Raw genomic sequence first — 22363 nt, forward strand, 5'->3', positions numbered from 1 at the left:
ATTCAATAGCATTATAATGTGTAACACTGGTTTTTACTACCTTCTTCAAGTATCGATGTACTGTATAGCTAAATAACAGTATTGCATTACATCATGCTTCTCAATTGAGTGTTTGGTCAGTGATGTACTGCAGGATGATTTTTGGTAATTACCTCCTTATTAATAATACATTTGTTAGAGCTCAGTCAACGCAGGCGGTCTGTATTCTGCCTGAGTTGCAGCCTCAGCTTCCAAACACAGCAGATCAATATATAGGTATGCACATACTGAATTCTTAAAGGCCTGTCAGCTGTGCACCCACAGGTGCTACAACCGCTGTCACCTTTCTGTACTCTCAAGGCAGGCTTAGGTTGAATATAAAGCAGCTACATAATATAGTATATGTTACATAAACGGAGGATATTTTTAAATATATATACTGATACTACCCGGCATGGATCTTTACTATTAACGGGTTTGTGTTGAGAGAGGAAACAGCTGCAGCCTTCCAGTTATTCATCACAAACCCACAACGAATCTTCACAAACACAAAAGATAAGCTTTTGGTTAAACAGACTTCGACTCAACGTTTAAACGACGGGGCAGGGCGAACCAGTCTGGCAGGGTGAGAGAGGCGACCTGGCAGTGGGGAGACACACACACACACCCACACACACACACATGAGCATGCATGCACAAAGCCTCAACTCAGACACTCACACACTTAACTAACGCTTCAGCTCCATAAAGCAACTTAAGATCCATCTGGCAAAAGGTGAGCTTGCACAGACGACACTGATACTGTAAATGCTGCTCCACCCCACTCTGTCTGGAAGGGTTTGTTGCTGACTTATGACAATGAAGTCATTGTTTGGCCCTGATGCCCATGGTTCAAATGTCAACATCAACAACAACCCTGTGTGGTGACGTTTAGTGGAAAGGGTTCAATGTGATTTGTGGTGCCTGAACTCAGCAGTCACATTTGAGGTGTTTTACTGCCACCTTGTGGATATTTGCTGTTATTGCAGCAACAAACAGAACATGTGGACCACATCCAGATGTGTGACTTTTGTCAGAGCTCACACCAGTTGGTTTTTTACACACGCACACAATTTGTATCCGTAAGAAGAAAGACCAGCACAATATTTCACATGGAACTTTATTATTAACTCGTGTCGTCCTCGTATTATAACCGCCTGTCCAAAAAGGGTCACAGAGAGTCTTACAATTGAGACACGGTCGGTGTCCGGTTAATAATGATGTATTATAAATAGCAACATGTAGTACAAATGTTGAGTTGCAAGACAAAGTTAAAGAACATTTACACAGTACATTTCTGATAGAAAAAAACGATCCTCTAAAATCCAGTGCCAATTTTCCTTCAACGTCCCAGTGCGGTTGAACAGTCGGACTTCAGTAAAGGCAGAACCACCACAACAATGGATACACCGAGGGGCGGGACCAAGGCCTTTGTTTCAGTGTGGAAGTATTTTCATGGTATTTGAAGAGTATTTTACTTTCATCCAAGACATTAAAAGGGACAGCTTGCCCCCTCAGAAACTACTGTCTGTTTCCCCAAACTGTCATCTGTTGTAGGAAATAAGCTGACCATGGATAGGTACCTCATACAACCCAAACTATCCCTTTAACATGCCTTTGAATGGAGCAAAAAAAAAAAAAAAAACTGGTAAAAATATATAAAAAGTTAACCGCGAAAAACACTGACGTCCCATAAGTTTGTCTCTCCTTGTCCGAAAAAGTTAGAATCCCTGATACAGACTAGCTTCGCCTACGTCTAGCATGAGAGCGAGGGGTACGGAAAAGACACAGCATTGTCCGCGGCTTTCCTTTTGAACCGGTGACCCACGCGGTCCAGCATAGAAGCTACGTCACAGGGTACCAGGCCTGGTATTACAGAGAGCACCTCTCTCTATGAGGATGCGTCATTCAACATTAAATATAAGACAGCAAATGAGTTCTGTACCTGGATTTTATCTTCATATTGACACTCCCCCCGCCCCCCCCCCCCCCCCCCACACACACACAAAATGATAAATCCTGCAGCTATTATCGCCGCTGAATGTCATTACGTGATACTACTGTACTTCTAAAATAAGAACATTACAGCCGGGCTTTCAGGTCTGCCAGTTAAGTCAACTACAACACACATCTTGTCTCAGTAAACCACAGATGTTGGGATGATTTCATATATTTTAGTCAGTGTTAATTATTGTTTTAGTTCAGTAGAAACTCTGGGCTTGGGTAGCCAAACAGCTGAAAGTCACCCTGGTATCGTGCGTAGAGACGCCTGATGTCCCGCTTGCTGATGCCTGAGAAGTATTGCTCCACCTTGGTCCTGTTGTAGCGGGTGATGCCTGGAGGAATGTCCGGGTAGGACACCATGCCGTCGATGCCCGCTGCTTTGAGGATGTGGGGCGCGTCTTGCTCCAGTGTCTCATGGTGGCCCACCACGCTGTAGTGGATTTCGCACGGCGCGCACAGCTCCGCGTAAGTCACCCAGTGGATGATGTGCTCGCCGAACTGCCGGTCCATGCGCTGGCGGCCCTCCGCGTCGCCCAAGTACCGGACAAAGTCCTCAAAGTGCAGGCCGGAGGCGGCGAGGTCGCTGTCGCGGTGGATCTTGCGGTACTTGCGGATGATGGCTGGGGCGATGTCGTGCTTGTACCACGGCTCGAAGCGCGGGTTCTTCACGAACTTGTCCTTGAAGGCCGAAATCAGGCGCTCGAAGGGGTCTCTCACGATGAAAAATTTAAAGTAAGTGCTTAATCTGTGGAGACAAACGAGGGTTTTTATGAAGAAAAAAATGGTTGCGAGGGGTCGAATCCCTCTAGAGTCTTAAACCAACCTGTGAGTAATCTCCTGTGGTGTGAGTGACGACAGACGGGGCAGGCCGTTCTTCTCGTGGTCATGAACGAGGTTTTCTGGGATCTCCTCCACAGACGGGAACGCTCCTGCCAAAGTTAATGACACAAGTCATCCACTGAATTAACAAATACACCTCGTGTCACAAACAGCACCATTCTCCCCCCCCAGAAAAAATGTTTAATTTTCTATAATTCTGTGCCCATGTTTTACTCACTTACCATTGAGCACAATGAGGACCTTCTTCCACTGTGTGTTGCCCACTTTCGGCGTCTGGCAGAACAAGATCTTGTGTTTGTCGCAGACAAAGATGCGGTCCAGGACGAACTTGCTGATGGCGGCGTGAGTCAGATTCCCGAGGCTGCTGTTCTTGCACACAGATGAGAGCAACTCCACTCGCCTCTCAACGACCGGCTGCCAATCTGTCCCTGAAGGCACCGCTGAGGGCTGACACACACAGACACATTACTAATGTGAATGAATGTGTTGTTGCAAAGATTAATGGGAGCCTAATCAGCTGCATTAGTCACCTGATAAGATGGTTTTGGGGCTAGTTTCACCGGGCTGGAAACAGGGATGGGTCTAACCACCTTGGTGCCTGGTACCGTCCAACTCTGACCAGCGACCCTCTCTCCGTAGTCTGAAAACGCACATCAGAGATGGGTGACCACATGTACCCCCCAATAGCTGCCTGTAGTAGTGAATAACAGACATGACAGCTTACCGTCTACAGCTCTGAAGCTGACGAACTTGCTGACGAACATCAGGATGAGCAGCACCCAGCCGCACGCCCCGAGGAGCAGCCAGTGGTGCCGCATCGCTTCGCCCATCAGCCGACGGCCATGGAAACACTGACGCTCCCACCTGGACAAGCTAACTTAGCTGTTAGCTTAGCTCAGCTAGCGTGTCAGTTAGTTAGCCGACCGGCTAGCCACACCTGTCCCTCCCAGATATGAAGCGGACGACTTGATCCACGCGACGTGTGTGGTCGGTGAGGTTCATTCAGTGTCTACAACTGACTCCGGAGCAGCCTTGCGTCCTACCTTCTGGAGTTACAGCTACTTCACAGCTGCACAAACTCTGGAGGAAATGTAGTACGCTGCCATCATCGTCTGTTCTTCACAACATCCGACTGCTAACAAACAAGTAGCTCCCTCTAGTGGCAGCATGGTGGTAACGCTCATTTACTGCTGCCATCTGTCTCCATCTGTCTCCTCAGAGTTTGATCCAGTTTAATATATTTGGAATGGTTATATAAAAACAAAAAATGTACGCAGTCTTAAGTTTCATGCCTGTTATTTGCTATGCATGAAGCAGCTGTGTGTGTTGTCTTTATCATCATTGGAATAGCTCTAAATGATGATACCTATAATTTGAACATTTAATTATTCTGCAGTCAAGAGTACTGAGTGAATTGTTTACTATCCACAACATGTCAATGACCTGACGAGGAACCTTCTGCTACCAACTCATTTGTATTTTAAATACATTAAAGCCAGAATAGGATCATAACTGTTCAACAAGACTGAAACAATATCCCTTTGTTGTAGAAAGAGACGTGGTCTGTCTGCATATTTGATACTATGCTCTTTATTGGGAAAAGGTAGTTGCAATCCAGTTAGCTTTCTTACCAACAAGGCACAACAAACCATTTGTATACGGATTGAGTAGTAAGAATATAGCTTAACCCTTCTGTTATGTTCGTTTCTTAGGTACAGCCATGATGTTCGTGGGTCAATATGACCCGGTGCATGTTTAATCATCCAAAAGTTGTCAGAAACCAAAAAATCCTAATAAATATAGTTTGTACCTCATCACCAACACCCTTACTAACAATTCAATCAATATTTAGTGGAATGAAGTTATTCACCCCTCCATAGATCATAGTTCAATGAGGGTAACTCACTCGTTTTAATGAAAAATACATGTTAAAACAATTTTTTAGGTACATTTGAAAAGCCTAGATGTAAATTGCATTAGTCTACCATAACATGTATTTTTCTCTAAATTATTTTTACATTTTGAAACATTATTTTTTTCATGGGGTGATGTAGATAAATGGAGATGAGACACCTCTGCTGTTCAGGGTCATATTGACCCGCTCACTCAAAATCAAGCCAAATGAGTCATGAGGATTTGTATTGAAATTAAACTGTACTCATGTTTACTTGTAGTGTTAAGGAACAGACATTTACAAAAATTAACAAGATATGAACACAATGAACGAGGTGTGTGTGTGTGTATGTGTGTGTCTGTGTGTGTGTGTGTGTGTGTGTGTGTGTGTGTGTGTGTGTGTGTGTCTACACAGCACACGAGTGACATGTCATCACGGTGTGCTTTGTGCTGATACATGTTGCCACTGTCTTTATAATATTTTCGGTATACGTGTGTTGGGTGAGGATGAACACTGTATTTCACAATTTTTTGACACAAATGTCTCGCTTGGAGGATCAGGTATATCAGTTTCCTCATCTGATGGTTCATAATCAGTAACATTGTAATCTGAATTGACCTCAAGATGGTCTTCATGTTCGGACACATCCTCCTCTATTTCACTGTCGTGATCAAGGATGTGCTCCAGAGCCTCCAGGCCTGTTATCCTTTTGTTTCTGTTGCTCATGTTGTCCTCCAGTAAGCTACTGTGTTGCATGTAATGTATCTGCAGAGTGTAATGTTGGTCGGACTCCCAAGCAACCCTTTCATATGTTTCTCCCCTCTCCTGCTAAGTGTGGGCGGAGTTTTCCCGAGAGAAAAAAAAAGGTTCTCGCCAAAATAGTATCTTTCTCGCACAGGTGCAGTAGTGAGACCGCACGTGTGTGTGTGTGTGTGTGTGTGTATGTGTGTATGTGTGTGTGAAATGGGGTGAAACATGTTGGGAGGAGTAAGAGATACTTTGTCTCACATTTTCAAAGAAAGAAATGGTCTAAACTTGACCCTTCTGACCCCTTATAGCCTCCACTTTCACTGCCGGGTCAAATTAACCCGAACATCATCTCTGTTATATAAACCTGCAGGGGGGGGGTTGCACATACATGATATTTTTTATTTAATTTTTTTCACGTTGATTACCCTAATTAAGGCAAGCAGAAGAAGTTTCATACAGAAAAAGTACTTTAAAATATTTTTTCTAGATTTTCAAACTTTGAAACGGGTCAATTTGACCCGCAACATAACAGGAGGGTTAATACATGAATATTCCTCTGAAATGATTTTACTCATGAATACAAAACACTCCAAATATAACATTCAGTGCAGAAACACAAATAAAGACAGAAGACAAGAGGTTCTTTTATTTTATTTATTCGACTCGCAGAGTTTAGTTCTCATCAACATTGACTGTCTGCAGACCTGTTGGAAAAAGAGAGGTAACAGATTAATTAAATGTCTTTACTGCTTCAGCAGGCGAATAATGACGTGTCAGTTAGCGGCGTATTTACCTTTGCATGTGGTGACAGGAACGTATGTGACCAGGGTGTACAGTTTGTTGGGGGAGTCCTCGTCCTCATTACGCTTCCTGGACAGTCGTACGCGCATCCTGTATGGCACGTTCCTGCACAGCACAAACACAAAGTTACAATCATAACTAAATGCAAACTAGTCAAGATATTTCCCAATTGGTCAGCAGATGCGTCACGGCCTTGTTGACAGTATTGAATCCGAGCGACGACAACTCCTCCAGTCATCTTGTATATTCATGATGCACAGCGTTCAGAGTATGTTCACTGGCTACACATTAAAAATCATAAACCACTGGGACGTCTCAGTCCTTGGTACAGAAGGCACTTTTTGTCTGAGCTGACAGACGGGTGGAGAAATCAACAATTTCACATAAACATTTCCTCTTATAACACCAGTCACTCTTCTTAAATTCAAGCAGGTGGCAGTCACTAAATGAAAAGTTTAAGTGATAAATATCAGACAAAAACACGCCATTTCTCTACATCATGCAGTCTCACAGAAACAATACAAACTATGCTTTTTCCCTGCACCACAAACTAATAAGAGCACAAGAATGCAAAGTGAGAGGAGGTTTATACTAACAGCAAACTTAGACTTAAAGGAGTACCATCTCACCTGACACCCTTGCTCCACACTGCCTTGTTGAGGCGAGTGTCGATGCGGACATCAGGAGTTCCCATCTCCTTCATGGCGAACTTGCGGATCTCCTTGATGGCGCGAGGAGCCCTCCTCTTGAAACCACTGCAAAGAGAAGACACCATTAATCTCCCCGAACAAATCCAAAACATACTCATGTTGTCACCTGTGAGCAAATCAAAGATTTACTGTTAATTGCATCTGGATAGACAATTTATAGTACTCACATTCCATGGATGCGCTTGTGGACGTTGATGGTGTACTCTCTGGTCACGACCTCGTTGATGGCTGAACGCCCCTTCTTTTTCTCTCCTTTCTTAGTCGGGGCCATCTAGAAACAACATGCATGGATCACTACATGAGCATATGAACGCCACGTTAAGTGTCATATAACACACATCTAACGTTAGCATAAAGCTAGCTTACTCTCACTAACGTTGCTCTACGTCAGCTAGCCTGCAGGCTAAAGGGTAAGATATACATCACTTATGCTATAAAAGCAACTTAAACTACCAGTGGTTTAAGCTAGAAATAATATAACTGTTTCTAGCTCTAAGTGGGCACTGGACAGGCAGGCTAATTGAAGCAGTTACGGTCGAATCAATGCCGTAACGTTCTTCGACTTTAAATGTATTGCAATACGTTATACCACATCAAAAAACACACACGAAGGACAATACAACACTAATGTGTACATATGTAAAAAATACGCGGTCACTGCTGTCTTTAATATTGCAGGATGGTGATAGATTGCAGAAATAAAATTTCCGAAGAAATACTCACTTCGGCTCGTAGTTGAGGCGGAAGTCGGAAGGACGGACCAAACGCAGAGAATTGTGGGTAAAGGAAACCGGTCCGTTTTATATGATGTTCGTCAACAACAAACGTAGGAGTAAAGGTTCCAAGAACAGACGTTAGCAGTATGAGTTTATGAAGATATTTGAGATAATGAAGACAAGGGGATGTAAACGTTTGACTTATCAGACTTTATAAAGAAAGCATGGACACAGAATATAAAAGTCTTTGAAAAGTATTTATGTGCAACGTAAATATTCAGCTTAAGTCACTTATAACTTGTGGTATAATAGTGAATAACGTAATCACGTGATGGGCCTTTGCGTACCAACGTAGAAGCATTAAATAAGACTTTGAACCAGTTTAGAAGACAGACAATAAGAAGAGGCATTTCAACCATTCACAGTAAAATAGATGCTTTATTTTTAGTGTTAGGCTTATGAGGTCTACAACCAGCTATGAGACACCTGCTCTACTCTTGTCTCAAGTCTTCATCAAACCGTAAAGATAATGCCCTAAAGCTGTCATTTTAACACAATTGTAAAAAGTTATAAAATTGTGCGTTTCCTCAGAAGAGGTTGCGGTTATATGTCAAATTCAACACTTACCTCAAAATGCAAAAGATGGCATCTCGTAGCTCACTGTGGGAATTGAATGTGGCAATCCTGATAAACTAGCTTTACATGCAAGTCCTCCAGGTCCAAATCTGCCGTTATTTGGCAAAATGTCATTACAATGTGAAAAATCTCATTCATTTATTTTTCAGTAAAAAAAAAGAAAAAAAAAATACAACATTAAATCAGATATCACTTGCACATCTCAAAATTGACCTTCTACCTTAGACAAAATAAATATTAAGTAGGAAAAGAGTCAGACTTAAAGATAGGGGGCTACTTCAGAGCCCACTCTCTCCACGTCTGTAATGTCGCTTTGATTTCAAGTCACAGTTGCATGGCCGGGGAGGAGGTGTCATGTTGAATCCAGGTCTCTAAGAGAACAGCCTTTTCCCATTCCAATTATGCTCTTTATGCTGTTCAGTGCAACACTGAAGCTGGTTTGTCCATTGATTTGCATCCAAGCACTCAAAGCATGCATGACCTGCACTTTTCAAGTGTCAATTGTTGAACTAAGAGTGATGATACAATCACTTCCCAGAGGTTCAGTTTATCCACCTGTACAAGTCTTTTTTTTTATTGTGACTCTGGATGGTCAACCACTGGAACACAGCAGCTCAAACTATCACTTTAAAAAACAAACTAAGCAGTCTAGTGTCTTTTCCTATCAGGACATTTTGGCTCCTCTTTTTGATGGTGTGGGCTGGTGAACGTTAAGGAGAGGAAGTCCACATGTGGAGTGCTGGAGGTCTGGTACGCTGCAGTCTACAAGGTGCTCTGCACTCACTTCAGTTCAGTTCAGTTCAGGTAGACATTGCCAAACCATTCAACACAAACACATCAAGGAATAAGCAATAACGTCTGCAAAGACCAACACGTGTAACAAATTACATTCAATGACGGAATAGTTTGGCAGTGCTTATTTGTGAGAAACGTTCATTCAAGTCCCTGCAGGATGCTTCAGTGTTGTTGGTCAGTAACACGCTGCAGCAAACGCTGTAGATTTGCTCTGCAGATGTTTTGTAATATGACCGAAAACAAAAATAGTAATAACATCAAGCGTCACATGATTTGAAGGCCCAACAGTCACTTCATACAAAGCAAAAGACCCGTTACAAAAATGAACATCTAACCATTTTAATGCACAGTCGTAGAAACCAATGCACAATAAACAAAAACAAAATAGTCATTTGAACTTGGTTAGGCAGGTGAAACGGACAGTGAAAAAGCTGCTCTAAAACATTGCAATGCACACAAAAAAAACAGGAATTTTAGGGTTTTACGCCTCTCATACATGGTTCATAACACTCCATAGGCTTGAATGTCCAGTAGTCTATGGCACAGCACTTCATCCAAAACATGTAAAGCTCACAAGTTTGCCGCTTTCTTTTTATTTCCTCTCATGACTAAAAATGCTATGTATGAAATGAAACGGGACAGAGTCAGACGTGTTCACTTTCATGTGTTTGACTAATTAAAACCCATTTCTCTTAGGACACACACACCTCGGGCTGCGCTGTGCTGAGCTTACTGCTACCAGCTGGAGCGACCTCGGCTGCTGGTGCCGACACACTGGCGTCGGCCCGCTCTGGGCCCGCGGCGGGGCCCGCCATGGTCCTTCTGAAGAGACGCATGCTCATCTGCAGCAGCTCGTTGTCCACCACGGGCGTAGCGGGGTACTGCTTGGTGAGGCCCTGAAGAAGGAGAAGCAGATTTAAAAACACATCTCTCTAAACAACGCAGTTGAGAATACAGCCAAGATTGACGCAGAGTAACTGCAGTATTAGATTCATTCTACCTTGTCGTTTTTTAACAGCTGCCGGCGGATGGCGAAGTCCCTGCGGGCGCACAGGGCCTTGCAGCAGGGCCCGAGGTTTCTCAGCAAACCTGCCCTCTCCACCCGCCTGTTCAGGGCGGCCATATTCAGAGCCCCCAGGTCATGCTCAAACAGCTTGTCAGCATCTGGCAGGATAGAGTGGACACCGTTTTACACGAATGGATCACACAAAACAGACACTAACCTGTTGCCAATAAGCATTGGTGTTAAATGCTGAAGATGTCCAAACTCTCACCTTTGGGGTCGTCCAGCTCAGACTTGCACACCTCTCTGACTTGCTCCAGGAGCTCAGGCCCAGCGAGGCGCTTGGAGATTCCCGCCCTCAGAAGCACGGCCCCTGGGGTGAACCGGAGCAACGCTGCCCCCGCTGCCCGGGGCTCTGGCTTCGTTTTGGGCATCAGGCTGGACCAGTCCACATCAATGACATCCAGAGGACCTGTCGACACACGGCAGTGATGTTGATTTTCAAAGGAGCGTCTGAGTAGAGTACTTATATATAATATATATATCATTTTTCTAAGTATTTCCTGGTACCTGTAATTTTTTCATCGTCTTGCTGATCCTCTTTTTTCTGGCTGTCGGCCAGAATTTCATCCAGCTCATCATCACTGATCGGTTCATACTCCTCTCCCACAGATGCGACTGACTGGCCATCGTCTTCTTTCCCGTCATCGTCTCCTGAGAACACAAAGACTCCTTTAAATCCATGTTGGAAATTCGGAAAGAAAGTGACAAAATAAAGATTTTTGATCTTCTTACCATCGATGCTGTCCGTCTTCTCCAGCTCCCGTTGCTCTCCCATGAGATGGTGACTGTTGATTGGTTTCTCCGGCTCTGGAGGACTGAAGGCCTCTTTTGGCAGCAGAGGCTCATATTCGCTCCTCTCTGGTCTCATTTCCCCTCGCAGGTCTCCCCTCAGGTCCCCCCTCAGGTCCCCCCTCAGGTCCCCCCTCAAGTCACTCCTCAAGTCACCCCTCAAGTCACCCCTCAAGTCACCTCGTCCTGGGGCCCTGGGGTCCCCGTGGGGCGGCAGGTCCATCATCATTATCCTCTCCCTCTCTCGATCGCCGCCTCGGTCACCTCTACTGTCTCTCTCCCGCTCTCGATCTCTTTCCCGCTCGTGCTGCTGCATGAGTCCTTCGGGGATTAAGCGATCCCTGTCCCTGATGTCCCGCTCCCTCAGGAGAGGTTCCCGGCCAGGCCGCATCAGTAGGGGATCGCGTCCCCTGCTAGGCCAGTCCCTGGGTTCAGGCTCCCAGTCTCTCGGCTGTTGTAGGGGCTGCTGGAGGAGCAGGGGCTGCTGGTGCTGCTGCTGCGGTTGCTGCTGCTGCGGAGGCCGGAGGTCCTTTCGGTCTCGTTCCCGCTCAAACGGCTCCCTGTCTCTCTCCCGTTCCCGACTGTCATAGGAGCCGGCGCGGGACTCTGACCTGGCCTGCCTCTCAGAGTCAGGGGAGCTGCGCCTGGAGCTGTGGCTGCGTGAATCCTGGCGGTCTGTAAGACAGCGGAGACAGATATGAGTTAAGCTGGGATCACAGTTCAGTGTTAAAGCATGATCCTGTCAGTAGCGTTTACAAAAAGATAAATGTAGTGTCAAGATGCGAGTGTTCATCTACCTGAGGAGGTGCTGCGACTGGGCTCTCCTCTCCTCAACTGGTCGATTCGAGACTTCCTCTCGGCCACTGGAGGGTCAGTCACGACCGGCCTCTCCCTTTCCCGCTCTCCTCGGTCCCGAGAGTTGGCGCCCTGCAGCCTGCCCCGGCGGGGTCGTGGTCCTTGGGGGTCTTCCCGGTGCGCGGACTCGTTGGAGGGTGATCGCAGGCGTCTGGATGACGTGCGGCTCTGGTTGCTCCCCATGCTGCTGCTGCGCGTCTGCTCCGGGGGCAGTTTGCGGAGCAGCGGCTGGGACATGAGGGGCTGCGGAGTCAGAGTCGGCAGCAGCAGTATTGGAGTATCTTGGGGGAGCAGAGGCGCGATGGGAGGAGGGTGGCACCGATCCCTGTCCCTGCCCACTCTGGGGCCAACACCTCTCTTAAGAGACTCAACCAGAGCCGGTGGAGCTTGTGGTTCCAGTGGTGCTCCTCGGTCTGTGACCTCCTCATCTGACCAGTCACTGAAGTTGTCCACTTTGGACAGAGGAGATGGCTCTATGATGCCTCCAGTACCACGGAGATCCGGCCTCATCGACGGTGGTGGCGTCCTGGGACCTCGCTTCTTCTTATTATGTGGCTGAGGGGCAGACACATCTTCATCCGACACATCAGATTCTCCCTCTCGTGACCGTTTCCTCTTTCGTTCAAGCGCCGCCTTCTTCTTGGCTCCTTTCTTGGGCGAGTGTACGGGTGGAGGTACGTCTACAGCGGCGCTGGTTGGGGGCTCGGACTTGAAACGTTCTCCCGCACCTGCCAGAATGTTGCCACCGCCAACCTCATCTTCCTTACGACCCTTCTTCAGTCCCTTCCTCTGAGACTTTGTCTTCTTTTTACCCTCCTCGTGGGACTGGGAGCCAGCAGTGTCTCTGTCGTCGCTGGAAGCGGCGAGGGCCAAAGGCGGGGGGGGGCGGGGGCGGGGGAGGCGGCGGCGTGGACTCTCGCTGGTCTCTGCCTCTGCTACGAGAGTCGGACGGGGTTTCCGCAAGGGGCTCTCCTCGCTTGTCGCCTCCTCTGCTGCGTTCCCCGCGAGGCTCCAGGTCCTCATGGCGGCTGCGCGCTTCCCTTTTGTCCGCGGCTCCTCTGCGCTCCTCATCCTTCCAGTGAGCGGGCTTCTCGTCAGACGGGGCAGCCCTCGGGGGAGAACGCAACAAGGGCTCCTGGGGCCGCACCACCTGGCTCAGCATGCGATTTTTGTCAGCACCTGCACATGAAGAGTCACATGCCACACTCAGTACTTAGCATAAAAGCAATCATTCTCATATCAGCTTTGACAACAGACTGCGTATCTGTGCCATTTCCAGGAAACTAGTTGATGGTCTTCATTGGCCATAAAACAGCTTATTTCCCTTTTTTTGTAATTGCAGTACACGAGCAGTGAATTCCCCCAACGAACACGAGTGTGTCCTTGCAAAAATATTTCCCCTACTGTCAGGTGGATGCAGACACACTGGGCTGGGGAGGAGGGGCGGAGGGTGGAGCTTGGCCTGCCCTCGGCCGATCGGGCGCTCACTTTTCTCTTCTGCACTGTTGTAGCCGTCGCTGTCTGCAGGACTGACGTCCCGAGTAGCTCGCTTCGGCGAGGCCCTGGGGCTCGGGCTGCTCTCCACCCTGGGCCTCTTGCGACTAAAAGGAGAGAGGAGGAGAATTATTACAAAAAAAACACACTGGTATTTGAGGAGTAGTTTACATTTGTAAACTTGAGGATTAATTGTGTAGGATGATACATGCCTCGTCTTGCGGTCATCCCGGGTGTCTCTGACGGGCCGGTCGTCCCTGGTGTCATCTCTCCTCTCCCGCCTTTCCTCTCGTCCTCTCTCTCGCTCCTCCCATTCCCGCTGCCTCTCTCTCTCCCGCTGCTCCCTCTCTCTCTCCCGCTCCCTCTCCCTCTCTCGCTCCTTCCTCTCCCTCTCCCGCTCCCGTTCCTCCCTCTCTCGCTCCCGCTGTTCCCGCTCCTCCCGCTCCCTTTCCCTCTCTCGCTCTCTCTCCCGCTCTCGTTCCCGCTCCCGCTCTCTCTCCCTGGCCCGCTCCCTCTCCGCCTCCTTCTCTCGCTCCTTTTCCCTCTCCTTCTCTTTCTCCCTCTCTCTCTCCCGCTCCCTCTCTCTCTCCCGGTCACGAGTCCTGTCGTCTCTTCTCTCCTCCGTCCTATCTGTCCTGCGGTCCTCCCTCCTCTCCTCCCTCTCAGGCTCATCTGATCTCCCCTGGTGTCTATTTGGAGAAGCTGCTCTTTGATCTGGGAAACAAAGAAAATCAAAAAGCTTAGCCAAACTAATTTTGGATAGGCGACAGACAATGTTTTTGCAGGCTTAAAATAAAGCAAATCCTCACCTCCACCTCTCTCTCGGTTTTCTCTGCGATCCCGCTCTGCGTGCCCTCCTCTCCTGTCGTAGGAGGAGTCTCTGGCCTGCTCTCCTCTCCTGTCACCCTCATAGCGATCTCTGTCCGAGCCCCTCTCAGAGCTCCTTTCGGTAGCGGTGCGATCGGTGCTCCTCTCTACACTCCGCTCACGCACCGCGCTGCTCCGTGACTCCCAGTTGTCATGGCTGCTCTCCAGCTGGGAACCCCGGGAGTTCCTGTTTGAGCCTGAAAGGAAATAACAGAGGAACTTTAATGTGCTGTGAGCATTACCTAAAAACCTCCTCGTTACTAAACATGTCCTTATGACCACAAATAAAACCCACTATGGAACTGGAAGCACAATGTGATTCTTGCCTTTATCAGAAGTTTCATTAGCACGCCCTCTCCCTCGTCCATTTCTCTCCGGCCTGTCTGTCCTGTTCTCCGTCCTTCCTTCAGCTCTTCCTCCATCTTCCCGTCCATGACCTCTCCCATAACTCCTGTCCTCCTGAGCCGGTTCCTCCTTCCTGTGGGTGTCAGTCCTCTCCCTCTCTCTCTCCTTTTCTCGCTCTCTCTCCTTCTCCCTTTCCTTCTCCTTCTCCTTCTCCCGGTCCCTCTCTCGTTCCCGTTCGCGGTCCCGGCGCTCCAGCGACTCTCGACTGGAGCGGGTCTCGGCTCTGCTCTCTCTGGAGTCCTTCACGTCCCTGTTGTCTCGATTGTCACGAGAGTCTCGGGTCGTTTCCCTTCCTCGGTCGCGACCGTCCCGTCGCTCACGAGCCTCTCTGGTCTCGCGGTCATCGCGAGCGTCCCGTGATGAGACCTGTTCAGAGTCATAGTCCCGATCGTCGCGGTCTTTTTCTCGCTTGCTGCGGCTTTCTGTTTATAAGAAAGACACAAAGTTCACCAACAGAAAGAAATCATTTGAAATGCAACTGCGTAATTGATCAGAAGTGTGGCAGTTTAATTTGCTGTTCATCATAAAAGTGTGGTCAATGTGTTAAATTGAATGTGTTAAATATGGTAAAAGAAAGAAAACAGCACTAGAACAGAAAGTCACCATCTCTGCGCTCATGCCTGCGCTCCTGAGCAGGCGGACTCCTCTCTCTTTCACCGCGGCTCCTCTCGCGGCCCCTGGAGTGGCGCTGGCTGGGGCTCGATCTGTCAGATCGGCGGTGTGGAGACGAGGCGCCGTGGGAGGCGGGAGGCGACCGGGAGCGCCGGGAGCTCGGAGGGGAGGAGGCAGACGTCGGGGCCGCCGTGCTCCGATGGTAGGTGGGAGAGGACGAGCGCCGGCGGCGAGGAGACGAAGAGTGCCGCTGGGCAGAGGAACCCGAGTGGGAGGAGGGCGAGTGGTGGCGTGGAGGAGTGGGGGTGCGCTGGTTGCGTGGAGGAGAGGGTGACCTGCAGTGACAAATAATGATTAAACCATACTGTTATGATCATTTTAACAAATAATACCAACAGACAGACTAGTTCTATAGTGATTAAAGCCTTTGCTCCGTGGCCCAGGTGTGCTTACCTGCGAGGAGGGGAGACCAGTGTGGGGGTCTTATGGGACGAAGCTTTCGGAGAGGTGGATTTCTTCCTGGCTGGGGGCGAAGTGCACCTGGAGGGAGATGACACACTACCGGAACGCTCCTCTGATGTCATTGACCGCTTGGCCTTGTGGGAACTCTCTGATCGGTCCCTATGTTCAAAAAGAATCCTTAGATAAACGACCACACAGAACACTAATAAGAAGGCTTAATGTTGATTACACCATTACTCCGATCCACACTTTACCTGCGTTTCTCCTTCTTCTCCTTGTGTTTTTCTGTATCTCGCCCCCGATCTTTCGCCTCCTTCTGCTTCTCCACAGACTTCTCCTTGTTCTTGTGCTTGCCTTTGTGTTTCTTCCCAATTACAGGAATATCGAGAGGGACTGGGGGAGGAGGACTCGGGGTCCGGGGCCCTTTCTTCTTACTGTGGCTCCCTTTTGAAGGCCTGGACAGAAGAGGAGAGAATAAGTCTCAATCAGTTCTTGCTTCCCAAATGGCCTAACTTTCCACCAAATGTCAGTGAAAACTCTTGAGTAGTTTATGAGACTCCTCATCCTGGAATCTAAAAGTCAAGTGCAAACCCAGACTCTTACCTGGTAGAATCTGAAACCGGCGAGGGCACTAATGCCTTCTTCTCTTTCTTTCCAGAGCCCAGGCCTTTGGTTCCACTTTTGTGTTTTGGGGATCCATTTGACTTCCTGGATGAGGGCGAGTCTTGCTTGCTTAACGGCTCTGGGGAGGCCTGAAGGACAGAGACGACAGATCAAGATGAAATTAAAATCAAGAGTCCCTCCTACAGTCAGCTGCTCTCTCTTCTCTTCTTTGGAATCCAAACAAAGGCAGAAACGTACCTTCGGCATGGCGGTGGCTCTTGTTTTGGTGGGGGTCTCCTCTTTCTTGATGACAATGTCCTCCCTCTTGTCCAGGTTCTCCTGCTCCAACTTCATCAGCTCACGCTGAATCTTCTGTCGCTTCATCTCGAGGGATAACTCGTAGTCGTAGTCACCGATATCCGAGTCTTAAACAAAAAAAACAGAGGCTTCAATAGAAAAATCTGAATCTTAGCACCCGTCATGTCAATGCCCACATTGATGATATTTAGTTCAAATCTGAAAATCACCAAATCATAAGGTCACGTGTCCATAAAACTTGAACAAAACAAGCTAACCTTCGCGATTGGTTTCCCACTCTGTGGGCTCTTCTTCACTGGCTGGGGTGCGCTCCTTTGTGATCTTTATATCCTCCTTCTCTCTGTGTCGGCCTCTGGAGGAGTCTCTCTGCTGCAGATGGATACGCACACGGATGTTAGAACGACACAGACATGTTGCGTCACTTCCTGTGCTTATTCTATTTCGGCGCAGTGTCGCAGTTCCAGGTTCAAAACAATTCAAATTCCAACTCAATTTACACATTTTGACAATATATTGAAATTAGAGACAGAGGGAGCAGAGAACTCACTCTCGCTGTGGGGGATGTGGGCTCGTCTAGCTCTCGCTTCAAGTTTTCTGGGTCAACATCCTGTCTTTTATTCTTCATCCTCTCCCGCAGATCACCTGTGGGTCTCTCGGCTGACCTGCTCACATACATGAATGCACACAACCTATGAGTCAACAACGCTATGGCTAATAAGACATTTGTTTTTTAATGTGAGCCAGACCACAAAGAACAGCAAAAAAACTAAAATCATGCACCAAAATAAATTAAAATAAGCCACCTTACCGGCTGAAGCTAAATCCTTTGCCTCGTGGCTGAGTTCCATGTGTGTAGCGACAAGTGTTGCCGTAACTGCAATTACCGGTCTTCAGCCAATTTCTGCAGTGACTCTGAAAGACGCATACAAATGAGCCTGATGAGATACAGGGACATCCACTAAAATGAGACAAACATCACAGCAGGGGTGCAACAAGGACACAAAGTTCAGTAGAACACAACACAGCAGGCTGCTAAAACGGAAGTATTGTGCATTATCAGGTTGTACTTACATCAGCAGCATTACTCCCAGTGCTGGGGCCAAGTCTTTCAAACACACTGGGCCGGCGGGACGGGGCGGCGGGGTTGCTGGTGCTGCTGGTCGTGGTGCTGCTGCTGCTGCTGCTATCAGATATGGTTTTTGAATTCTCCACTGTTACCTTCCGCCTGATCTTGGACATTCTGCAGGACTGGAAAAAAAAAAAGGACAAACGATGCTTAATGAAATGTCAACGATTAATCAGCTGCATCAAAACAACACCGAATACGACATAAGCATGAATGTAAAATAATTACTTCACATTGCACTAAAATATCTTTGCAGAGTGACTACACTACAGATAGAGGACTGATTTCATTCATTCTGGATCAGGGACTACATATTTCAGCACCATAAATTGCGACTCACAATAATTTCAACCAAGCAATCTTCTTTAACTATTGTAATATAAATGTGGCTACCTGCAGTTCTACTATAGATGGCAACACAATCAAAACATAAACACCGCAAACGGCCTCTTGGTGTCTGTGCAGGTGCTCCTCGAGCAGTCTCGCATGCTAGCTTAATGTTAGCTCCAAGTTCCTAGCTAACTGCACTATTGTATATGCTTTTGTTTACATGTTTTAAATTCATACACGTGTATGTGAGATTGGAGATTGTTTAGCCCGTGAATGACTGACTGCCTCCTGCTAAAAAAAACCACACAACTGAAGGGAGGCTAATGCTAAAGTTGGTGAACCAAAGAGCTAATGACTTCATGTTTTCTCTCAGCGCGGGGCCTTCAAGTTAGCTTCAGTCGCGTGCTTTATGGATATTGTAGCTAAAAATAAAGCCTCACCCAAGATATTGATTCGGCGTCGCATCGACTTGAGTCCAAGAAGTGGATTCAGCACTTGTAGAAATAACAAGGCTTATTATTTAAAGTCAGGGGCAGAAACTGCCATTGGTCCCTTCATGGTGGCCGAGGGTGAGCGTTTGCCTTTTTCTTCTTCGGTGGTTTATGAGGCCGTTTGCACTCCAGGGTGTTGTTGCATTGCCGCCATTCACCGAATACTGGTCGTCTTCTTCTTCTTTGGGGTTTATTGGCGGTTAGCAAACAACAAATTGTCGCATTACCGCCACCAATTGGTGTGGAGTGTGGATTAGGAGATCTCGTACTTAAGTATTTGTATGCTTGTAGTTGCTCATTGTGGCCAGTAGATAGTAGTAACATTGATGACGGGAAATGCAACAGTTACTAAATCAATTATTACCAATATTAAAGTTGATCATTGTATTTATAGGAATTAATATTGACTGGAAAAGGCTGGTTATAGTGACTCTACAAGGCAGATAGTGTGCTTCCTCCATCAAACTCGTAAAACAAAAAAATCCACATGTAGACAGATGTTTCCAATATTCTGTCTAGTTTATGTTTGTATGTCGGGCGTGGACTTCATATTCACATAGCAAGTTGTTTCAATTTTTTCTTCTTTATTTTCAATGCAGAGCTGCTTGGATTGCATTACATCGTACATGGGTTGACATTGTTTGGATAACTGAATGTATATTAAGACCACACACATTATTAATATGACTATGACCTTAATATTGACAGAGCAATAACAATCATTTTATATGTGTGATGTATAAATGATGGCCTTAGCTTTCATTGGAGCTGCTTTCTAACAAATACAACACGAGTACTAAATGTGCTCGTAAAAATAAACAGAAGAAAGACATTGACACTTCATCTGTCACAGTGTTTATGTCCTCATGTTCACAAAAATGACTTTAAACGTTAAACTCTCCGCCTTAATTTGTAACTGCTCCGTCGGTCTGAACTGGACTTGTTGAAGTCTGTGTTTTCTCAATAACCTTGAGCGCAATGGTCTTCACAGCAAGCAGAGCTTCGTTGCAGGCCCTGGAGATGAGCGATGGTGGCAGGAGGAAGCCGTAGCGCCCGCGGTCCTGGAGCTCAAAAGTGAAGGAGTATTTGATGCCAAGGTTGTACGCCCAATCATCAGAACCGCCAGGAGCCAAGTCTGGAGAACGGACAGAGACGTGCATGAGTTCTTTGTGAGTGACTGAATCGAGCCAAGCTGATTTTTGCCATAAAAAAAAGAAGAAGCCCTTCTTACATATAGTCTTTGCCCCGGAACCATATCTGTAGGTGTTCCTGTAATGTCTCCTGATTAACTGGGCAGCTTCTTGAACCATCTCAAGCTTTTACAAAAAGACACAAACACATTTCAGAGTTTCTATGTGTTATCCGAAGTGACAGGATCTGATCCTTTTTCTGTGGAAACATCTATGACTGTCCACTCACCAGGTCTTTGTGGTTCTCCGCCTCATCCAGGGTGCAGGAGTACGGGAAGAGCAGCATCTGAGAGTAGGAGTGGATGCTGAGGTAGATCTGAACCGAGTCCTTGTGACTGCGCAGGAAGCTGGCCACGGCCCCCGACTCTGGTTCCGACTCAGGAAACGCACCGCAGTAGATCTCAGTGCAGGGTTCATTAGAGGCCCCCTCCGCTGGAAGACACAGAATCCCCTCACCTTACAGATGCTACCGAGTCAATGTGTTCCTCAAAAAGAAAGGGGACTGTGACGCCAGGGGAAGACTTACTGCACCAGTTGGCATCAAAGTTTCGGTTGAGGTCGACCCCGATGCAGTAGCTGCTCTTGCTGACGGAGCGGTTTTTCCTCCACATCCTGTTCTGAGACAAATAAACCTTAATGTTAAACAAATAAAGCAAATAAATGTTGTCTTTACAACTGCTGGAGCACTCAGCGATACACAAAATATGTGTTCTTACTGTTGTCCATGTGTACTGGTATCCATCAGGGTTCATAACAGGCAGGATGTAGACGTCCATGTTGTCCAGGATGTCAGTAATCTCTTGGTTTATCTTGTAAAATGACAACGCCTGGACAAGAAGGGACAGTGATTTTAGTGCAAGACCAGTCTGAAACTGACCTGATAGAAAACAAACAAACCCATGTAGTACAGGACATCCCCACACTATTGATACTACCTTAAATGTACTCACATATTGTACAAACCATAAGCAGAAAGCAGGAGAGATCCACTCTCTGGCATGGATCCCACAGTCAATCCACATTGCTTTTTTATTCGGCCTGTTATTTAGAGACAACTGAGAAAGGGAGTGCCAAAAAAAACATTGAAGTTCTCTCACAAGTCAGCTGGAAAACAAAAGTCTCTGAACACTTTTCAAATGAATCTAATTCTAAGGGGCGAAGATTAGCTTGTGATGAATGCGTGCCACAAACATCTTCATCATTGCAGCCGATCAGGTGATGGATGGGTGTACCTTCAGAACGTAGAGCGGTCGCTTCTCATACGAGGAGCCAATGAGAATGACTTTAACTATGCTCGGGTTGTCGCTTTGGGTCCTGTTGATCCAATAATAGATCTACAATGGAGACAAGTGTGTTTGGATGTGAACTGTGATATTTACACGAAGTGCAGTACATCAATACACCAATAGTCCTGTAATAAAGCCTATTTGTGAAGCTGAACATGTTAAATGTGTTGCATTAATGAAAAAGAATGTAACGAAGCTTGAATCCGACGGTTAAGAGACGAAAAGCTTACATCCTCAAGACTGTGATATCTCTCGTAGAAAGTTGAGCTGCTTCGTGGGTCAGTGGAGTCGTTCCTCGTTTGCATTTCAATCAGCTCGTTGGCGTTGGCCAGTAACACCCTGAAATAAACACACAAGTAATGAACAAAAGCTCCAAACTAAATTGCACAACTCTGTCGTCAGCCAAGCGACATACTCGTGTGTTATGGCGCCTTTCTGAAGCAGATCCTTGACAGTCTCTGAGCTGTTTGCAGGAACAAACAGGTGGACCTCAGTTTCTTCTTTGATGTAGTGAGATGACACAGGCTGCCATAAGGCTGTCTGGGAGAAAATATGCGACGCAATGATTAACAGATGGACAATAAATAGAGGGATGCAATCACTGATAGAACAAAATCCTGTTTCTACCTCATATTGAGTGGAAATATTCTTCAAGATGTCCACTTGTTCCTGTGTTTTCGGGGTGATTGATAGAATTTGGTCTCTGGATGAAAAGAAAAACAAGACATTAGTGAAATACAATGTCTCCAGGGAATGATGCAGAACTTAATGTTGTGTCAATGACCTGTATCTGTGTACTGGCACCACAACATACAAGGTAGGAGGGTCTGTGTTTGCATAACTGTGTCACAACCTATTTTCTTTGTGGAAAACCATATAACCTCACAGGTGACAAACACATGTTCTAGAAAATCAACTTACTGCGTTTCTGTACAGCGTCCTGTCTTCAGGAGTTTGTCCAAATTCATTAAAACAAACAAAAGCAAAAGAGTCCTCATGTTGTCAGGATCCAGTCTGGAAATGATCAAGGTTTATTCAAACTGTGGAGGTAGGAACACAATATTGATTAAAACTGTGTTTATTTAAAGTTAAACATTACTTCGGGCATAGATCAGCCATCGTGACCAAGAGGGAGCAGGTTAGCATACTGCTGTTTCTGTACAACCAGCAGGTGACATATTTGTATCGTTTACATAAGACTAAAATAATATAATTGACTTTGTATAATTTTTCAGCACAAGCTGGAAACGTCAGTGCAGTAATCCCTCCCCGCCGGTAGGTGGCGCCAGATAAATGACAGTTGGA

At 46.8% G+C, this 22363-nt stretch overlaps 4 protein-coding genes across 4 annotated transcripts; all 4 read right to left on the reverse strand.

The window, feature by feature from the left end:
- Positions 1-2072: 2072 nt before the first annotated feature.
- On the reverse strand, positions 2073-3970 carry chst10 (carbohydrate sulfotransferase 10). Its single transcript, XM_079185335.1, has 5 exons — positions 3587-3970; positions 3393-3502; positions 3084-3309; positions 2846-2951; positions 2073-2767 (listed from the first exon to the last, which is right to left on the reverse strand). The coding sequence occupies exons 1-5, from the start codon at positions 3690-3692 to the stop codon at positions 2215-2217; spliced, it is 1101 nt and encodes a 366-aa protein (XP_079041461.1). The 5' UTR covers positions 3693-3970; the 3' UTR covers positions 2073-2214.
- A 2176-nt stretch (positions 3971-6146) lies between these two features.
- On the reverse strand, positions 6147-7773 carry rpl31 (ribosomal protein L31). The gene is made up of 5 exons (XM_079185875.1): positions 7741-7773; positions 7185-7288; positions 6937-7062; positions 6300-6412; positions 6147-6210 (listed from the first exon to the last, which is right to left on the reverse strand). The coding sequence occupies exons 2-5, from the start codon at positions 7286-7288 to the stop codon at positions 6179-6181; spliced, it is 375 nt and encodes a 124-aa protein (XP_079042001.1). The 5' UTR covers positions 7741-7773; the 3' UTR covers positions 6147-6178.
- Positions 7774-8226: 453 nt separating this feature from the next.
- On the reverse strand, positions 8227-18696 carry zc3h13 (zinc finger CCCH-type containing 13). The gene is given in 21 exon segments (XM_079185604.1): positions 8227-10060; positions 10165-10328; positions 10439-10639; positions 10738-10881; positions 10963-11694; positions 11817-12759; positions 12761-13053; positions 13279-13475; positions 13581-14082; positions 14178-14432; positions 14562-15062; positions 15244-15587; positions 15706-15873; positions 15969-16169; positions 16318-16466; positions 16576-16742; positions 16893-17004; positions 17183-17297; positions 17444-17547; positions 17707-17883; positions 18532-18696. Coding segments are annotated over 20 exon segments (5664 nt in total). The 5' UTR covers positions 17875-17883; positions 18532-18696; the 3' UTR covers positions 8227-9856.
- Positions 18697-19487: 791 nt separating this feature from the next.
- cpb2 (carboxypeptidase B2 (plasma)) lies at positions 19488-22056 on the reverse strand (the record flags this gene model as incomplete). Its single annotated transcript, XM_079185605.1, has 11 exons — positions 19488-19717; positions 19814-19898; positions 20002-20204; positions 20299-20389; positions 20489-20599; positions 20723-20827; positions 21005-21106; positions 21289-21397; positions 21474-21598; positions 21686-21761; positions 21980-22056. The coding sequence occupies 11 exons, from the start codon at positions 22054-22056 to the stop codon at positions 19488-19490; spliced, it is 1314 nt and encodes a 437-aa protein (XP_079041731.1).
- Positions 22057-22363: the final 307 nt, after the last annotated feature.

The sequence above is a fragment of the Pholis gunnellus genome (genome assembly GCF_910591455.1).
Source record: "Pholis gunnellus genome assembly, chromosome: 24".
Taxonomy (NCBI): domain Eukaryota; kingdom Metazoa; phylum Chordata; class Actinopteri; order Perciformes; family Pholidae; genus Pholis; species Pholis gunnellus.

Excerpts from the sequence above, each read along its gene's own strand:
- chst10 (XM_079185335.1), bottom strand. The coding sequence starts at position 3,692 with ATGGGCGAAGCGATGCGGCACCACTGGCTGCTCCTCGGGGCGTGCGGC. Across the intron at positions 3,503-3,586 it reads CAGCTTCAGAGCTGTAGACG|ACTACGGAGAGAGGGTCGCT; the intron begins GTAAGCTGTCAT and ends GTGCGTTTTCAG. Across the intron at positions 2,952-3,083 it reads GGTCCTCATTGTGCTCAATG|GAGCGTTCCCGTCTGTGGAG; the intron begins GTAAGTGAGTAA and ends TAACTTTGGCAG.
- rpl31 (XM_079185875.1), bottom strand. The coding sequence starts at position 7,288 with ATGGCCCCGACTAAGAAAGGAGAGAAAAAGAAGGGGCGTTCAGCCATC. Across the intron at positions 6,413-6,936 it reads GTGTGGAGCAAGGGTGTCAG|GAACGTGCCATACAGGATGC; the intron begins GTGAGATGGTAC and ends TGTGCTGTGCAG. Across the intron at positions 6,211-6,299 it reads TCCTGTCACCACATGCAAAG|GTCTGCAGACAGTCAATGTT; the intron begins GTAAATACGCCG and ends TTTTTCCAACAG.